At 30.2% G+C, this 18,317-nt stretch overlaps 1 protein-coding gene across 1 annotated transcript; it reads right to left on the reverse strand.

The window, feature by feature from the left end:
- Positions 1 to 1,202: 1,202 nt before the first annotated feature.
- On the reverse strand, positions 1,203 to 4,584 carry LOC110637586 (uncharacterized). Its single transcript, XM_058147692.1, has 4 exons — positions 4,086 to 4,584; positions 3,919 to 4,004; positions 2,194 to 3,835; positions 1,203 to 2,055 (listed from the first exon to the last, which is right to left on the reverse strand). The coding sequence occupies exons 1-4, from the start codon at positions 4,246 to 4,248 to the stop codon at positions 1,400 to 1,402; spliced, it is 2,547 nt and encodes an 848-aa protein (XP_058003675.1). The 5' UTR covers positions 4,249 to 4,584; the 3' UTR covers positions 1,203 to 1,399.
- Between the last annotated feature and the right edge of the window lie 13,733 nt (positions 4,585 to 18,317).

Here is an 18,317-nt window from a genome sequence, read left to right on the forward strand (position 1 = left end):
AATTTTTATAAAATTTGCGACAAAATTTGAATGGACAAAAATTTTTACTAGTATTTAAACTTTGAATAAATGGTTTTTAATTCTTACCAAAATGCTCACCACTTCCAAAATGTAAGAAAATTGTTTTAAAATCCCTTGTAGGGTACTTAATGAGTTATCGGTAGGTGAAGTTCGGTAGTTCATTAAGTATTCTACGGGAGCATGCTATGCCTTACGGAGGGGTAAGGTGTGACACGAAGGCCATTCTTGAATGCACAAGTGCTTGTTTTGCATTGTCTAGGGAGGATTTCCTAACACGTATTGAACATCCTGAACGAGTGCAAAGGAAAGAAAGGTATTGACTTTCCCAGTGGTTATTTGAAATTCTTTGCTGAGTTGCCAAGATTTTAGGAGACCTGCTTTGAGGTTATTGGCACTGCAAGAGTTACTGGAGATATCCTTGCCCACTAAAAATCGTTTCTGCAATTGGGTTGCCATGTTAGTATTAGATAGCTAGAGGATAGGTTCCCTACATTTAAGATTCTGAGTCTTATCAAGACGTTGAGATACCATTTCTTCAAGATTAGATATAATGGCTAAAGGATGAGTTAATGTGGTGGTTGAAAAATTGGACTATATGGGTAAGAAGCGGGTAGTACTCAAGACTGGACAAAAGTATGAATAGAAAAAGCTATGACAAGGAAGGTTTGGATGAGAATGGACAGAACACTAAAGGAGTTAAGGAAGAGTTAAGAAACAAGGAAACTGGCAATAACAATCTGAATTTCAAAATATCGTTAATCACTTGTCAGCCGTTACCAAGAGAAAGGGAGAAAATTCCCAGTAGAAACGGCTTACCCCTAGAGAAAAAGCACTCCTCAAATTTCATTACCCTTTGTCCTTTGGCTCCATGTTTATAGATTCATAGTATGAGCAGTTACAACCTAGTGCATCTAGAAATGTTAGCATCATAATGCCAGAAAGAAAGCTCCTGAGTAGAAATTGAGTAGTAAATTTTGTATATACCTCTATAGAAATCAATAGGGTAGAGCTTCTGATTTCTCTATTAGTTTTAGAAATTTTTTACTTAAATTTAATTAAAATATAATATGTATGATGGGATTCACATATAAAATAAATGAAATCTATATATTTATATCTTAGATCAATGATGGTCTAAAGTGAGTTTATACCTACTCTTAATATATTACATTAAGTTATTAACAATAAAAAATGATTTATACTTTTTTTATTTCTAACTGTGTATAGCATGTATAAATACATGTATACAACCAAGAGTTTTCTCTTCTACATATCTAACATTAATTACATATTTAATCAAGAAAAACAAAATTGTTTGTGTAAACTAGACGATTAAGATACTTTGGAGAGAATCTCATAAAGAATTCATCCAAGAAACTCAAGTGAAAATAATTTCCTCTAGAAGATCATCAAAAATCAAGTCCTCCACCTCAAGCCCCGCGCATTCACTGTCAAATTGCAGGTTCATCCACCCATCACTCTTTGCTAAATCTCCACTCACAATATGATCCAATAATTGGTCAGCCTCTGGAATTGAGCTCAAATACCAGCTTATATTAGCCCACACCTCTTCAAGAACGTGCTGCCCTACAGGCATTGGACGGATGTGGGAAAGCGCAGACAAAGGCCTTGGATAATAGGTGTATGATTTTGCATAAATCTCCATTAATACCTCATTGATTAGATCAAATAAGAGCAGGTGATCACAACGGTAACCTTCAACATTTCCTGGACACTCAGGATCAAGGACCATACAATCTTCTTCCATTTCCTCAAATAGACAAGGATCCATTGGTTGGTTATTTGAATGCCATGTTCCAAGCAACTCAGTCCCGCTGAAACCTGATATTTCAAGTATGTCTCTCACATAATCAAATTCAGCCTTCTCTTTAGCACCCACAAGAATTGTGAGATGCTTGCTTAGAATATCAATTTTTTCTGTTGTTGGTGTATCCTTGCTAATTGTTTCTACTAGCTGGTCCTCCAAAGAATCAATTATGCTGGGAAGGGGAGGGCTTGTCATCACTTCTAGATCTGCTTCAACATATTGCATATATATGAACCATCCATTTCAATGAGAAACGCAAGAGTTTGTCACTAAGAAACTTTTGGTTAGAAATCAATACATTAACCATTTCCATGTATGAATTTAACAGTTGGCAAAAAGAATACCTTCTGAAATGGGAAAGCTTGCAGGAATCGTTGTTTCCTCTTCACATTTGGAATCAGGCACATGGACACTATTGGCTTCTGCCAGTTCAATAGAAGATTTACTTTGGGTTTCCATATCCTCCTCCTCAGATGCATCTTCCATTGTCAACAAGTTGCCCAAATCATCACCAACCAGACCCAACTCTGCTTCAGGGCCGATATCAGACACTGTTGTCTTCCCTAACTGATCTCCATTAATTGAATTTGTTTCACTGTCCATAGTCTGTTGAATATTACTTTCCACTCGACTTTCTGCATCGAATTGTTCACTAAAATCATCCTTTGTTCTCGTACTTTCATCCACAGCATTCTTAATCTGACTTGATGAAACGGGTTGAGAAGAATCCTCACTATAACAGAAATAAGATTTGAGGTTAGGGGAGGAAGACATTCTTCTCATGGACTTTGGAGCATTAGTTTGAGGCGAACTAGCATCTATGGTTCTTGATTTTGATGTATCGGAACTAAGCTGTTTTGGTTCTCTGTTCAAATTAGTAGACTCATACAACTGACAATATTTGTCTATTGATTCATTAAGAGATGCTGTTCTACGGAAGCGACGCAATTCACTTTTGCTAGAGCAAGGAAGAGAATGCTCACTCTCATTACTACTTATGTGACTTTCTTTACCATCTCTGCTCATCGTGTGGCTTTTCAAATCCTTATTTGGGAACCCATGACCATGAGGAATCTTGTGAAGGACTGCATCCATTGTGATCCGTTGCTTCTCATTTTTGCTATGTTTAATAGCATGTTTTATCTTATGTTTAATATCCCTGAAACTCTTATTCTTCCTACGATGGACTGAGCATGAAGAAGGATCAGCAGTTTCTGCCATTGCTAGGTTTAGTTTTTGAATTCCATCCATCCTGTATTCAGCAGCTATTGATGGCATCGAATGTGAGCGGAAATATTCTTTTGTACTGGGCTTTTCTGCATCAGATTTAACACCACCTTGCTTTTGCTTGATTTTTCTTGATCCAGAATCTCTTATATTGCCAGGTGAAGAGAATGAGAGAGACTTGGAAAATGCCCTTTTATGGCTTAATGTCTGTTGATTTCGGAAGCGATGAGCCAATGGAGAACCTGGGTCTTTCAAAATTTTCAACAAGAATTCTTTATTCATATTGATCATAACAATAGCATCCGAAACCTCTTTTGATTTGTAGGTTGAAGCATCAATATTGAGTTCCTTTGAAGGGACTAAATTTTCGCTTTCACTATCTGAATTTTCAAGAAAATGGCGATTTTCAATTAACTTCTTCCCAGTCTCATCAACCTGTTTATGCCCCAAGTGATTGCCAGTCCCATCAGAATTTCCCCCCTCAAAAGAATTTGATACCAATGGATCCGAAAGCTTGTTATCGTCAGCAATTGTGGGACTTGCAGCATTTGAGTTTCTAGCGGCAATAGGATCCTTATCTGAAGGTTCTAAATGACGAATGGGATCTGTTCGCGTCAAGGGGGAACGCACAGGGCAAGATTCACTTCGTCGATGTTTGCCCTTCCTTCTATACAGCTCATCTGATAGAAGTGCTTTCAACCGAGATTTAACAGAAGATTTGGCTACTGGAGGAGCAGGCTGCGTTATTTTTTCATCAACCTGATACTTTTCGACTCAGCCACTCTGTAAAAGGAAGCGGAAAAAAAAAACTATATGAAGGAATCTCATTCTAATGAACTTACCATAGAGCTGTTGTTTCCTAGTCTTTCATGCTCTGAAATTGTACCAGTCTTCAAGTCATTTGTATCATGTCCTGGATTTCCAGCCCCTGCAAACAGTGAGAAGGTTAATGAAACTTAAAAAATAATAGTAGGATGTTAATGTTAAATTGGAAGCCAATTTTGCTTACCAACGGCTTGTTTATTACTTGCACCACTCCTATATGGAAGCCTTTTCTTAATGTGACGCCATTGTTGATACTTCAGTATATGAAGTACACCCCACATGCATCCTGTGCTAGGCCTGCTCTTCCCAATAATTGTAGAGTTAGCCTGCTGCAAATTCCGACCCATAGCTCACAATGATTTCAGCTAAACCTATTCCAATTAAATAAGAACCAGCAGATAAACAACAGTCTTCGGTCGATCACTTGCCACCATCTATCATAAAAGCAAATAATCAATTTGATATCAACACAAGTTTTCAAATTTAAAGGGAACATAAACGATTAACGAGTAATTAAAGTCCTTCAATGGATTTATGTTCATACACGACTTGAAGATTATAGATCCGAGAATAAGGGAAAGGAGAGAAAATTCTTAAAATGGTTAAAGAATTTGCATTAATTCTTCACTGAACATCAGGAAAGCACTAAAATAACCAGCAAGAGTAATCGGTGACAGCGAGAAAAGCATTACATTCTATGATTCTAGGCATATCCCGAGAAACGAACAGTATATATAATTATATATATATATATACATACATATCCTAGAAGATCAAAGGAAGTAAATGAGAATAAGTGAAGACATCCCAAAAAGAAGAAAAGGGAATCTACTTGTTTACCTTGAGAAACAGAATAAAATGCAAAAAAGAAATCTTTGCAAGTGTGCATATTAGCCATTAAAGAAAAAGAGAAAAGATGAGAAACCAGAGAATTGATAAATTATCAAAGACGGAATCAGGGTAAAGGGAAGAAATGCAAAACGTTCAAGCCATCAATTGCGGATTGGGATTTGATGGTGTTTAAAAATCCCACCTTTTAAAGTTTTCTACTTTTAGCTCTCTCTCTCTCTCTCTCTCTCTCTCTCTCTCTCTCTCTCTCTCTCTCTCTCGTTTTTGGTGTGAATTGCGGGGGCTATCTTTTCGGTTCCTATAAAGCACGGCCTTCTCAACGAACTTAACTGTTAGGCTCAATGACATGCTATCATGCGATCAATGCTATTTGTCCCCTGTTGCATCTCAAGCCATGCATGTAGGACAGAATTGCCTGAAACATGGCCGTGTACACACGCACATATATATGATTCATTAGAAGGTTCTCTTCTATCATTCTTACATAAAAATAATAACTCTAATCAAATTAACAGATTTTTTTTATTTATAAATTATTAAAAAATAATAATGATAATATAAAATTTTTAACAAAGAAAACTTAATAAAAAACACTTCTTAAAAACATAAATTCATTAATAATATCAAAATTTTAAATATTATAAATAATTACAATGCAAATAAGATTTTACCTTGTAGATTAAATATAAAACTTATTAGGCAGACAAAAAATGCTAAACATTTACATTAATTTATATTTATATCCATAACTTTTAATTTTGTGGGAAAGAGCCACAATTTTAAAATTTGTCACGATTGTAAATGGAGTGAAATTGAATTTAAAATGTTAATGGTAAATTACAATATAATATCTGAAGTTTTATTTGATTAATAAATAAAAGTTTTAAATATAATCGTAATTTAACATAAATATTTGATATTTTCAATTCATTGATTAAACTTTATATTTAAAAATAAATTTTATTTTATATTTATTTTTAATTGAAATTTTATGCTAAAAATATTTTTATTAATTTCAATTAATATAATTATCTTTTGAATCAAACTAGACAAATCTACGTATCTGAATATAAAATATAAAAATAAATTTATAAATTTTTTACAAAGTAATTTTAAAAAGAATATATAATTAAAAAGAATATTCTACATGAATTGCAATATTCATTAAATAAAATATGTATTTTATATATAGTTTATTTTAATTAATATGTGTATTTTATTTAATGCATGCTACATTTCATAATAAATTAGGCTTAAACATAAATTTTTTTTATTGATTTTTACTAATTTTTTTGAAAACCCATTAATGAGTTCATATTTTAATTGAAGAGAAATAAAAAAAAAATTAATGCAAAAATATGCATTATTTTACAATTCTCTTCTTCTCTTCACAAAGAAAAGGAAAAATAATTCTATCAAAATTTGTGAAGAACTCATATATTTTATTATTCATTTTCATAAAGTTTGTAATGTGACTAATTTATATAAATTATATGAAATTTATATGTCTTAATATTATATATTATATATTTTAATTCACATGATAAATAGGATCTACATATGATTTTTTTATTCAATTATTATTCACTAATTCTTTGAAAAATTCACCAATGAATTCAAATTCTAATTCAAGGGAGGAAAAAAAAACTCAATTCAATAATATTCATGATTTTACACTTCTCTTCATGAGAAAAAAAAATAAGTACAAAAAATTTATGTTTAAAACTGATTTATCTTGAATTGTAGCATCCATTATACAAAATACATATGTTAACTAAAGAAAATAATGTAGAAAATACACATATTTTATTAATGGATGCTATAATTCACGTGGGATATATTTCTTTCAATTATATATTATTTTCAAAATTGCTTTGTAAAAATATATAAATTTATTTTTGGCATTTTATATTCGGATACACAGATTTGTTTGACTTGATTTAAAAAATAATTATGTTAATTGAAATTAATAAAAATAATTTTTAGCATGAAGTTTCAATTAAAAATAAATATAAAATAAAATTTATTTTTAAATATAAAGTTTAAACAATGAACTAAAAATATCATACGTTTATGTTAAATCACGGTTATATTCAAAACTTTTATTTGTTAATCAAATAAAATTTCAGGTACTATATTATAATTTGCCGTTAACTTTTCAAATTTAATTTTACTCCATTGGATACAATCGTGGCAAATTCTAAAGGTGTGGCTATTTCACACAAAATTAGAAATTATGGATATAAATGCAAATTGACATAAATATTTAGCATTTTTTTTGTCTATTTAGCTAACTTATTATCACAAATAATAAAATTTATTGATCTTTTAATATAATGATGTTGGATTTTTTCTGCTTGAAAATTACCTTAACAAAAGATATAAATCTTTTGAGTGAATATTGGTCTCTTATTTAATTTGGACAATAAAATAAACTTTCTGATTCTTTCATACCTGAGCTATTTTTTTCAAGAACATGATGCATATGTAGTCACCATATTTTAATAGAGGAATATGCAGTACAACTTGGCTATATTTGAAGAAGATCCATACCTACAACGGAATAAAATCAATGATCATATTTTTATTTAAAATAACTAAATACAGAACTCTTAGGAGGGACCACCATAAAAATGGAGATAAAATATAACAACTCCCACTAATAAAAGGAGACAAATAAAATTAGGATCTACCAATAAGAATAGATCTAAGAATAAATTCCTAATATCTATTCAAAATGGCACGTAACTGAGAGTTATTGGAAGAAAACTGTTAGAATTATGACTCAAAATCATAGTGGGATTTGGAGAGACATTTTCCTAATTTGAGTGGGAGAAATATTCTTTAGTAGGATAGAGAAATATTTCCTATATAAAGTATAACTCTTGTTTTAGTGTTATTCCTAAATTCAGTGGAACTACTAATCAGATTAAGATTAAGAGAATTAACACTATAAATAAAAGAATGGTGGAAAAGGTTATTTGGCTTTCAGCTCATGGAGTGGGGTTGTCGCCCATTATAGAGAGAGGCTTTGCCAATTGCTGAGAATTTGGCTCTGCCCATTGATGAGGGGCTTTGCCCATTGCAATCCCAATGAGGGAAAGACGCTTCGTCCTAAGGTGGAAAAAGGGCATAAAATTCAAGAGAAAATAATTGTTGTCCATTGGTGAAGGGCTCTTGCCCATATAGTTGAAGACATGCTTTGTGGTGTAGCAGTTAAAATAGTAAATATATTGGGTTATGTCTAGAGGAGACTGAGAAAGACTAATTAATATACTTACTATGAGTAGTTTGATGTAATGTGAGTTCTCTTGGGTGTAATTGAGTTTACGGGTAGTATAGTTTTGAGCTTGTAATTGATGATTTATTATTTGTTAATAGTAGAAGATGGTATGCCCGTAGATGTAGCCCTATGTTGAGAGAGTGAACCACAAAAATATTAGTGTTTTGTATATTTGTTTTATTTTTTTATAGTTTACACGCTTCCACGGTTCACAAAAAATTAGTATCAGAGCATGGGGATGATCTTGGTGAGTTTGGTTGAATGTGGAGCTATTGTGACATGTAAAAAGTCGCATATGCAACAATGGTGATGATGGAGAGTTGAACTTAAGGTGGAGCTCTTGATGCAAAATCAAGAAACTTGATGACGTGAAGATTTTCTGAAAAAAGAAGCAAGTTACACCCAAGATGAAGATTGGAGAGATAGATGATTTGAAAGGTTTAAGCTCAAGTATGGATATGTGATATGATTGAAGGAACCCAAGAATTCAATGTATGTAATAATTTATGGATTTTGAGTCAAGATGGAGATTGTTAGAATTATGACTTAAAATCATAGTGGGATTTAGAGAGACCTTTTCCTAATTTGAATAGGAGAAATATTCCTTAATAGGATAGATAAATATTTCTTATATAAAGTAGAACTCTTAGTTTAGTGTTATTCCTAAATTGAATGAAACTCCTAATCAAATTAGGATTAAGAGAATTAACACTATAAATAGAAGAATGATGGAAAAGGTTATTTGGCTTTCAGCTTATGGAGTGAGGCTGTCATCCATTGTAGAGAGAGGCCTTGCCAATTACTACGAATTTGGCTCTGCCCATTGATGAGAGGCTTCTGCCCATTGTAGTGGAGAGAGGCTTTGGTCTAAGGTGGAGAAAGGACATAGAATTCAAGAGGAAGGGATTCTTGTCCATTGGTGAGAGGACTCTTGCCCATATAGTTGAAGACACCCTTTATGGTATGGTATTATAATAGTAAATATATTGAATTATGTTTGGAGGAGATTGAGAGGGACTAACTAATGTATTTACTATAAATAGTTTGATGTAGTATGAGTTCTCTTAGGTGTAATTGGATTTATGGGTAGTATAGTGTTGAGCTTGTAATTGATGATTTATTATTTGTTAATAGTAGAAGATGGCATGCCCGTGGATGTAGCCCTATGTTGAGAGGGTGAACCATGTAAATATTGGTATTTTGTGTGTTTGCTTTATTTCTTTGCAGTTTATATGTTTTCGCAGTGCACAATAAAAAAAAAAAAAACATAAAAACCAAAGCATAGAAAAAAAAGGGAAAAAGAAAATATCTAAAAGAGGGAGGAAGGGACTACCACCAATAAAAAGCAGTCCGTCCTTCAAATATAATTGTGAGGAGAGACTTATGTAGAGAGATCTTTATCCAAACACTTTTTTATTGGTAAATAAACAAGGTTATTAGGCCTTAATTATAATAATTTACTTATTTGTTGTTAATATAACTTGTTTCATTTATTGATGAAGTTGTATCATACAAACTTTTCTCTCTTCTTCTCACCTCCTCTCTTCTTCTCTTTTTCTTATCTCCTTCATATCTTTTCTTTGGGTGACCATTGGTGAGTTCCTCACTGATAGCTACTCGTAGATCGATTTTTTTGTTAGTTTATTCTAGGGGTATGTGGTTTGAGTTTGGTTCAGGGTTTGTCTAGGAATCATAACCGAACTGGAATTTTGGTACTATTTCGGTTTGATTCTTCATTGTTTCAGTTCCAATTCGATACGGTTCTTGGCTCCGATTCGATTCGGTTCGGTTCTCAGTTCTTGAAACAAATTTATGTAATTATTTTCTTAAAAAGCCATATTTGAATTAGTATTTAAGTTTTGAATTGGGTTATTAATACATAATATATTATATAATATATTTTTTAACTATTTTTAAATTATATAATTTTTAATTATAAGGTCATATATAATTTAGAATTAAATATATTATATAATATAATAATATAAGCATATTATAATATACATTTTAACTGTTTATTAATTACATAATATTTAACTATAAGATACAAATATAATTATGAATTAATATATATATAGTATAATAGAACATTTATAATTAAAAATTATAAGGTAACTTAATGTATCTATAACTAAAATTATTAAGAAAATATAAAGAAATTAAATATAATATTATGTCGTATGCAGTTTATATATATATATATATATATATATATATATATATATATATATATATATATTGAAAGTATATAATACATATAAAAATATAAAAAAAAACATATGTATAAATTTAGTTCTTGGTTTGGTTCCGATTTGGTACGGTTCTTATTCGGTTTCATTACGGTTCTGGTTCAATGTTTAATGAAGAACCAAGACAAAACTAAAGTATCAAAATAACTTCGGTTTGGTACAGTTTTTCGGTTTGGTTCGGGACCCTCAAGAACTATGCACATCCCTAGTTTATTCTGATAAACTCTTAGATCTATGTTTGTTTGGAACATATTTGGGTTTTTCTTCTCAAATTAGTTGGTATTTACCAACTATTTGTTTGTTAGTTGATAAAATTTAAAACTTAAAAAGACATAATTTTACAATTTAAGAGAAATACTACCGACTAAACATATATTTAGTTGGTATTTATTTAGTCGGTATTTAGTAAGTAAATATAAAATCTCATGAAAATATAATTTTATAATTGTAGAGAAATAATACAGACTGCATTCTTATTTAATTGGCATTTACCAACTAATGCTACGTTTAGTTGGTAAAAATAAAGCTAATAAAAATAAAATTTTATAATTCGAAAGAAATATTATTGACTACATGGGTATTTAGTTGGTATTTACCAACTAATTATGTTATTAGTCGGTAAAGTTAAAGCTAATAAAAATAAAATTTTATTATTCGAGAGAAGACTACATAGTGCTTTAGTTGATATGTACCAACTAATTTTATGTTAGTCAGTAATATTAAAACTAATAAAAATAAAATTTTATAATTCGAGAGAAATATTACCGACTACATAATAATATAGTTGGTAGTTACTAACTAATTTGTCTTTAGTCTGTAAAATTAAAGGTAATAAAAATAAAATTTTATAATTGAAGGAAAATATTACTATCTACATGGCAATTTAGTTGGTATTTACCGACTAATTTTATTTTTAGTCGGTAAAGCTAAATCTTAAAAAAATAAAACTTTATAATTTAAAAGAAATATTACTAACTAAATGGTTTTTTAGTTGGTCTTTACCAACTAATTTTGATTTTAGTCGGTAAAATTAAAGCTCACAAAGTTAAAATTTTATAATTTGAAAAAAATATTATTGACTAAATAGTGTTTTAGTTGGTATTTACCAACTATTTTTATTATTAGTCGGTACAATTAAATGTAATAAAAATAAAATTTTATAATTAGAGAAAAATATTACCGACTATATAGTTATTTAGTTGGTATTTACTAACTAATTTTATTATTAGTCAGTAAAATTAAAGCTCATAAAAATAAAATTTTATAATTGGAGAAAATAGTACTGGCTAAATAATTGTTTAGTTGGTATTTACCAACTAAGTTTGTTATTAGTTGGTAAAATTAAAAGTAATACAAATAAAATTCTATATTTCGAGAGAAATATTACCGACTAACTATTAGTTTAGTTGGCATGTGCCGGCTATGTGGTGGTTAGTCAGTAAAATTAAAATCACATAAAAACTAAATTTTACAATTCGAGAGAAGTGGCTAATTCAATTAATACCTCATAAAATTATTGATACATGTATTTATAAGTGGCTAATTCAATTTTGGGCTGAGATAATTCAATAATTAAAATATATTTTAAATTTTTCTTTCTTTAGTTTATGGTTTGAATTAAATTGGACCATTAATTTCAATTCAATCTTATTCAAAGTTTAATGATGAGATAGATTGGGACTAATTTTTCAAACAGCTTCTGTGTAAGTTGAAACTGTGAACCATTAATCAATTTCAATTCAATTTTAACAATATCAATTATGATCCAATTCTAGCTCAACCCCATCGGTTTTCTTGTTTACCTTCTCTATTGCAATTTTAGCTCAATTGAAGTCACTTTATATTTTATCTATACATATTTCATTGGACTTGTTTGATTGAGTTACTATAACAATTTGAAATTTTAAACTCTCAATATCAATGATTTAAAATATTTAAACATAGTGTCTACATTAATTTTTCATAACTTAAGATTGGCCAAGAATGGCTTCGGGCATGAATTCAAGATTTAAGGGATTAGAACATGCCTATATGGTCCCTTGATACCAATTTCAATTTGGTTATGGTTTTAATTAAATTTACTTGTTAAATTTTTTCAAAATTTTTTATTTTTTAAGGAAAAAAAAAGGTTTAGCAATAAATCAAACTGGTTGGTTCCAAACTGATTCAAAATCATTTTTTTTTATAATTTTGATAACCGATTCTGATTTTGGTTTGAGCCAATTCAGATTCAGTTTTAATTCTAATTTGATTTGGTCTAATTTTAATTCTAATTTGTCTCCTAAATGGGTCTATGTCAACTATTTTAAATTATAAATATAATATTGTTGTAATTAAGAATTTCAGTTGTTATTTTTTTTTTATAATAGTTAATTTTTAAAAGCTAATAAAAATAAAAATAAGTTTTTTTTATGATTTCCCCCTCAAAATTTAAATCTCTGCCTAATTCACTGCTGCCCCACAATTATTTCCCTCTCGGCCTTTTGGATTCTTTGGTTTTGGTATCGATTCCCTGTCCTCTCTCTCAGGTGGTGAACGATTCCCCATCCTCTCTCTCTGGTGCTGAACAATTCCTTGTCTTCTCCCTCGCCTTCAATGCAAGCTGCAGCCATGGAGTGACTATGAGTCTTTATGTTGCTGCTTGTCAAAATCGTTGTGCTGTTGTTGTCCTCCAAAAAAGCTTGCCTCTCGAATTCTTGGTACTACTGCTGCTTTTCTCTCACATTGCCTCTCAAAATTGTTGTGCTATTATTATTTGAGTTTTGTTGTCCTTTACGACCTTAGGTTTATAGTTGATTATTTCTTCCATTTTAATTAGTAATTACCTATTGAAATTGGCATTTGTGGTTGTTTTTGGTTGTTTGTGGCATTTATACTATTCTCCGTGCTTGTATTTTACCTAGATTCATGGGCATTTGCATAATTGCATTTCCTATTTGTTGTAAATGTGTTTCCTATTTCTCTAACTATTCTGGATCGGCTTGCATGCTTTTGACTTTTGGTTCAGCAAGTAAGTCATCCTAATTTTATAGAACTGTTTATTGTGGTGAAATCAAAGACATGAGAAAAAGGCACAAATGGCATGTGAGAAGGGAGAAAAGCTTATTGCTGCTGCATTTAGAAAATAGTTCACCAAAACAATAGATGAGAATTAGAAAAGTTAATATATAGGATAGATGATTGAAAGCAAGTACAAATGGAATTCTCTTTTTCTTGGGAGTATGTTATGTTTCAAATTAGTATTGATTGAAACATCCATTTGGTTCTCTTCTATAGATATTAATTGATGTTGTTTCAATATTCAACATGCTCTATTCTGTCTCCCAAAAGAAGCAATCAATAAAAATAACTAAGGAATTGAGGTTGGGCAGAATCCTATGCGTTTTCAAATCATTCTATTATGAAACTTTTAGAGCATATAAAGAAGATAGACAATAGACAAGTTTGTGTTACTTGAGAGATCACAAAAAAAGCAATAAGAAAATCAGCTCTATGGTATAAGAGTATTGAATGTTTTCTTAGAGTTGAGAATATCTATAACAATTTCCTTTATTATGTTCTCCCCCCAACCCCCAAGAAGCACACCCTAGAAAAAGAACCCAAATACCCCATCTTCGTAGTTTTCCTCATCTATATATTCTTTAGGAAGGTCAGACTCATCTGTGAACTCTAAAATGCATCTTTGCACAATCATTCTATAGGTCCACTTATTTGCTTATCCCTTAATCTCTTGGATTTTCTTTTCAAATTATCTTTAGATTAAGGAAATTCTTTTTTCCTTTTCTTTCTTTTTTGGGAAATTCATGAGCTCTATGATTATACGCCTAATTTGGGCGATGTACATTATTTTGATTAGAAAATGAGAACTACTTGCACTGTTTTTGCATTTCTTTATATGTTTTTTGGTTATTGTTTAGTAGTTTTAATATTTGATAAGTCCAAGGTATATTCTAGCTTTTACAATGATGAATTTATGAAACAATTCACATGTCAAGCTTCATAGATTTTTTTGTTCTTCTAATTGCTTTTAATTTTGAGTTTAATGTTGAATGGAATCATACTTAGTTTTACATTCGCATGTGGAGCACAGGAGAACCTGACACAAAAATTGTACCAATAAAAATTGACCCTATTACATTTCTTATCACTGGTATAGTACAGCTTCAAATCATGAAAATGAGTATACATTGATAAATAAAGATATGAAACCATGATTGAAGGCATAGCGCAAGATATAACGAGAAAGTGAGTGTAAAAGATTCTAATATGGAAACTACAACTAAGATGATTCAAGAATTTAGATAATTTAGGTGAAAAATCATGGAATTATAAACATTGGTATTAAGGCATTAGAAGAAATAAAATTCTAGCAACATCTTAGCTCCAATATTGTACTAATTCACTGTAACATTTTAACTGATGGGTTGAGGGAAATAGGGATATATGCATCAAAGAGACAAACAAATCATAATCATAAACTATAGGCTGAGGGTGAGGGGATATATGTACCTTAGCTCTTAATAATCATGTATTGTCTATGCAAAGAATAAATATAGAAAAATAAAGAGCATGGATGATTCTTTGTTTGCTTTGTTATAAATCATTTAGTTTATATGAATGAATAGAAGGGAAGGAGAAGCTTTATGTTTGGGATCTTTAGTTCCTAACATCACTAAGGTCATTAATATGAACTGAATCAATTTTTGCTTTTTTTTTGCCCTACCCAATAATGATAATATGTTTAAAATTAATGTGCAAATGGATAAGGCCTCCATAATTGGAGACGCTGTGCTATATGTTGACTTATTATAAATTCTATTTATTAATGAAATGAAGAAGAAAACCAGTTGCAGATCTTTGGCAAAAACTCTCTCTATTCTTGGAAAAACACCCATAAATGGTATCAAAGCATGAAAAGCTCTGAGGGACTGTGAACCAAAGAGAAAACAAGGTAGGTAACCTCCACTCAAAACCTTTCCACCATTACAAATCTGACATTTACGTGTGGGTTATTTTATTCACTAGCTTTTCAATTTCATTTATTGGAAATCTTAGAATGAATATTCTGTGGCAAGTATCTCAATCTAATATTTTCTATTTTTTTGCAAATAGAAAAAATGTTCATGAAGTTGAAATAGTTATCACCATTATAATTAATTCATAATTATTATATTTATTTATATATAAAATGATTAAAATTAATACTTGGCATCTACGTTTAGGAAAATGTTTCTTATATGCAGGAAGACACATGCTTGTTACAAAGGTCATTGCACCTAATTGTGAGTAGACCTACAGGTACCAGTACCACAACCACAAATGAGCTATAAAATATTTTATCTATAATATCTATATCTACAATTAATTAATTAATTAATAATCTTTATTAATTACAATATTGGGCTTCAAAAAATACCTTTCATTATTTATATTAGTTACAATTATATTATTTTATATTATTTAAATTAATTTTAAAGTTTCTATATAAATTTAAAATTCTTAATATAATAGTATTTAAATAGGATATACTTTTTATCATTTATATTATTTGCATTATATTATTTTATATTATTTAAATTAATTTTAGAGTTTGTATATAAATTTAAAATTCTTAATGTATTAGCATTTAAATAGGACATAATTCTGTCATAACTAGAAACACAAGTTGGAAGAAAAAGCGCATATTTTGGGATTTACCATATTGGTTTTCCAATCTCATTCGCCATAACTTAGATGTCATGCACATAGAGAAAAATATCTTTGAAAATACTTTCAACATAGTGATGAATATAGAAGGGAAAATGAAGGATAATGCAAAAACTATGGAATATTAAAAAATGGGTAAATATCCTAAGGCTTGTTATGTTCTTGATAAATAGCAGAAGCATGTTTTGTGTGAATGAGTAAAAAACCTTAAGTTTCCAGATAGGTATGTGTCCAGCCGAGGAAGGTGTGTTAATATGCAAAAGTACAAGCTTTTTGGCATGAAGAGCCATGATTGTCATATATTTAAGCAAAGATTATTACCTATTGCGTTTCGTGAGCTCCTTCCGAATACAGTTTGGTAAGCATTAACTGAGTTGAGCTTGTTTTTCAAACATCTTACTTATACAAATATTAAGGTTTAAATTATAGAGCGTTTGAAAGCAAAAATTCCCATTATAATTTGCAAATTAGAGCGCATATTTCCTCCTACCTTTTTTGACTCAATGGAACATCTTCCCATCCAGTTGCCATATGAAGCAAAAATTGAAGGCTCGGTACAATATCGATGGATGTATCCTTTTGAGAGGTAATAGATACTTCTTATTTTTCTTTAATTGTTATGAAATGTATCATAAACTTTTTGTAGCCATTTGCCCCCCCCTTTTTTTTATTTTTAGATTTCTTCACCACCTGAAGCAAAATGTAAAGAACAAAGCAAAAGTAGAAGGTTCAATATGTAATGCAAACTTAGTTGAAGAAGAATCCAATTTTTGTGAGCATTACTTTGAACCTCATGTAATAATGCGGGATCGACAAGTACTCCATAATGATGATGGTGGGGATGATGCTGATATCAAAGGAAATTTATTAATTTTCAAGTATCCCGATCGACCATATGGTAGAGTGAAAACAAGGGTGTTGGCTGATGAAGAATATAAGGCTACCCAAATATATGTCCTACTAAATTACCCTGAAATTGACACATATGTGAAGTAAGTTTATCAACTACCCAAATTTAAGTTAAATTTCTAGAAGTCATTGTGAATTTTCCTTTCCCTCTAAGAATTGTCCAATTTAATTGTATATGTAGTTTGTTCCTCACTAAATTGCGACAGACATCATGTAATGTTAGTGATGCAAAAGTTGATGAAGCAATAGAAAAAAGATTTGCAGATCGGTTCAAATGTTATGTAAGTATCAATTTGTTTAACTCATTTCATTATCAATCTTCAAATAATATAATACGTAATAATAAGAATTTCAATTCTCTTTAACTTATCAAGCAAGGCATTCAAACATTGATAATAAATTCATTAAGGATTTAGCAGAGGGACCATTGAGAAGTGTGAAATCATATCCTGTGTATTTGATAAATGGTTATAGATTTCACACAAGCAGTCATGGTGCTAATCGATCCACAATGAATAGCGAACTTTGCATTCGGGGTTCAACATATGGTGACAACTCTAATGACTACTATGTTATCTTGAAAGAGGTAGTTCAACTTGAGTACCTTGCATTACCAATAAAGAGAACTATTCTCTTCAAGTGTGAATGGTTTGATCTAAATCCGGATTTTGGTATTAAGTTTCACAAACACTATAACTTAGTGGATATTGATCACCAAAAAAGATTAAATAAATATGAACCATTCATACTTGCTTCACAAGATGAACAAGTGGTTTACATCCCTTATCCTAGCTTGAGATGAGACAAAGCTGACTGGTATGCCATATGCAAAGTGAAGCCTAGGTCTATTGTCATCATGCCTCAGACAAATGTAACAGGGTAAATACCAAACCAAGCATTTCAAGATGACACAGTAGAAGTGTTACAAATTAATACAGAAGTAGAAGATCAACAAATTGGACCATCAGATGATTCAAGTGGTGAACCACTAGAGCTTACAACTTTTGAAGAAGAGGAACTACTGGACAAGGCAGATCTAAATTATACAACAGAAAGCAATGAAGAAGATGAAAAAGAACTTTATGAATATGATGATGATGATAGTGAATAAATTGTATTGCAATGGATAGTGATCTAAATTTCAAAAGCAATATATAATTTAACTTTAACGTAATGATTGTGATATTATCATATTATTGATGTTTATTATGTTACAAGTTAACTTTATGAATTGTTTGTGAGAAGGAGATTTGTATAATAAATGTGTAAGTCAGGATGGCGCTGTTATTATTATTATTATTATTATTATTATTATTATTATTATTATTATTATTATTATTATTATTATTATTATTATTTGCAGGATGTGTTATTGAAATTATGGGAACATCCAATTTTAAGGGAGGTTTTGCTAGATTTT

Source organism: Hevea brasiliensis, chromosome 5, assembly GCF_030052815.1.
Source record: "Hevea brasiliensis isolate MT/VB/25A 57/8 chromosome 5, ASM3005281v1, whole genome shotgun sequence".
In the NCBI taxonomy this organism is placed as follows: Eukaryota; Viridiplantae; Streptophyta; class Magnoliopsida; order Malpighiales; family Euphorbiaceae; genus Hevea; species Hevea brasiliensis.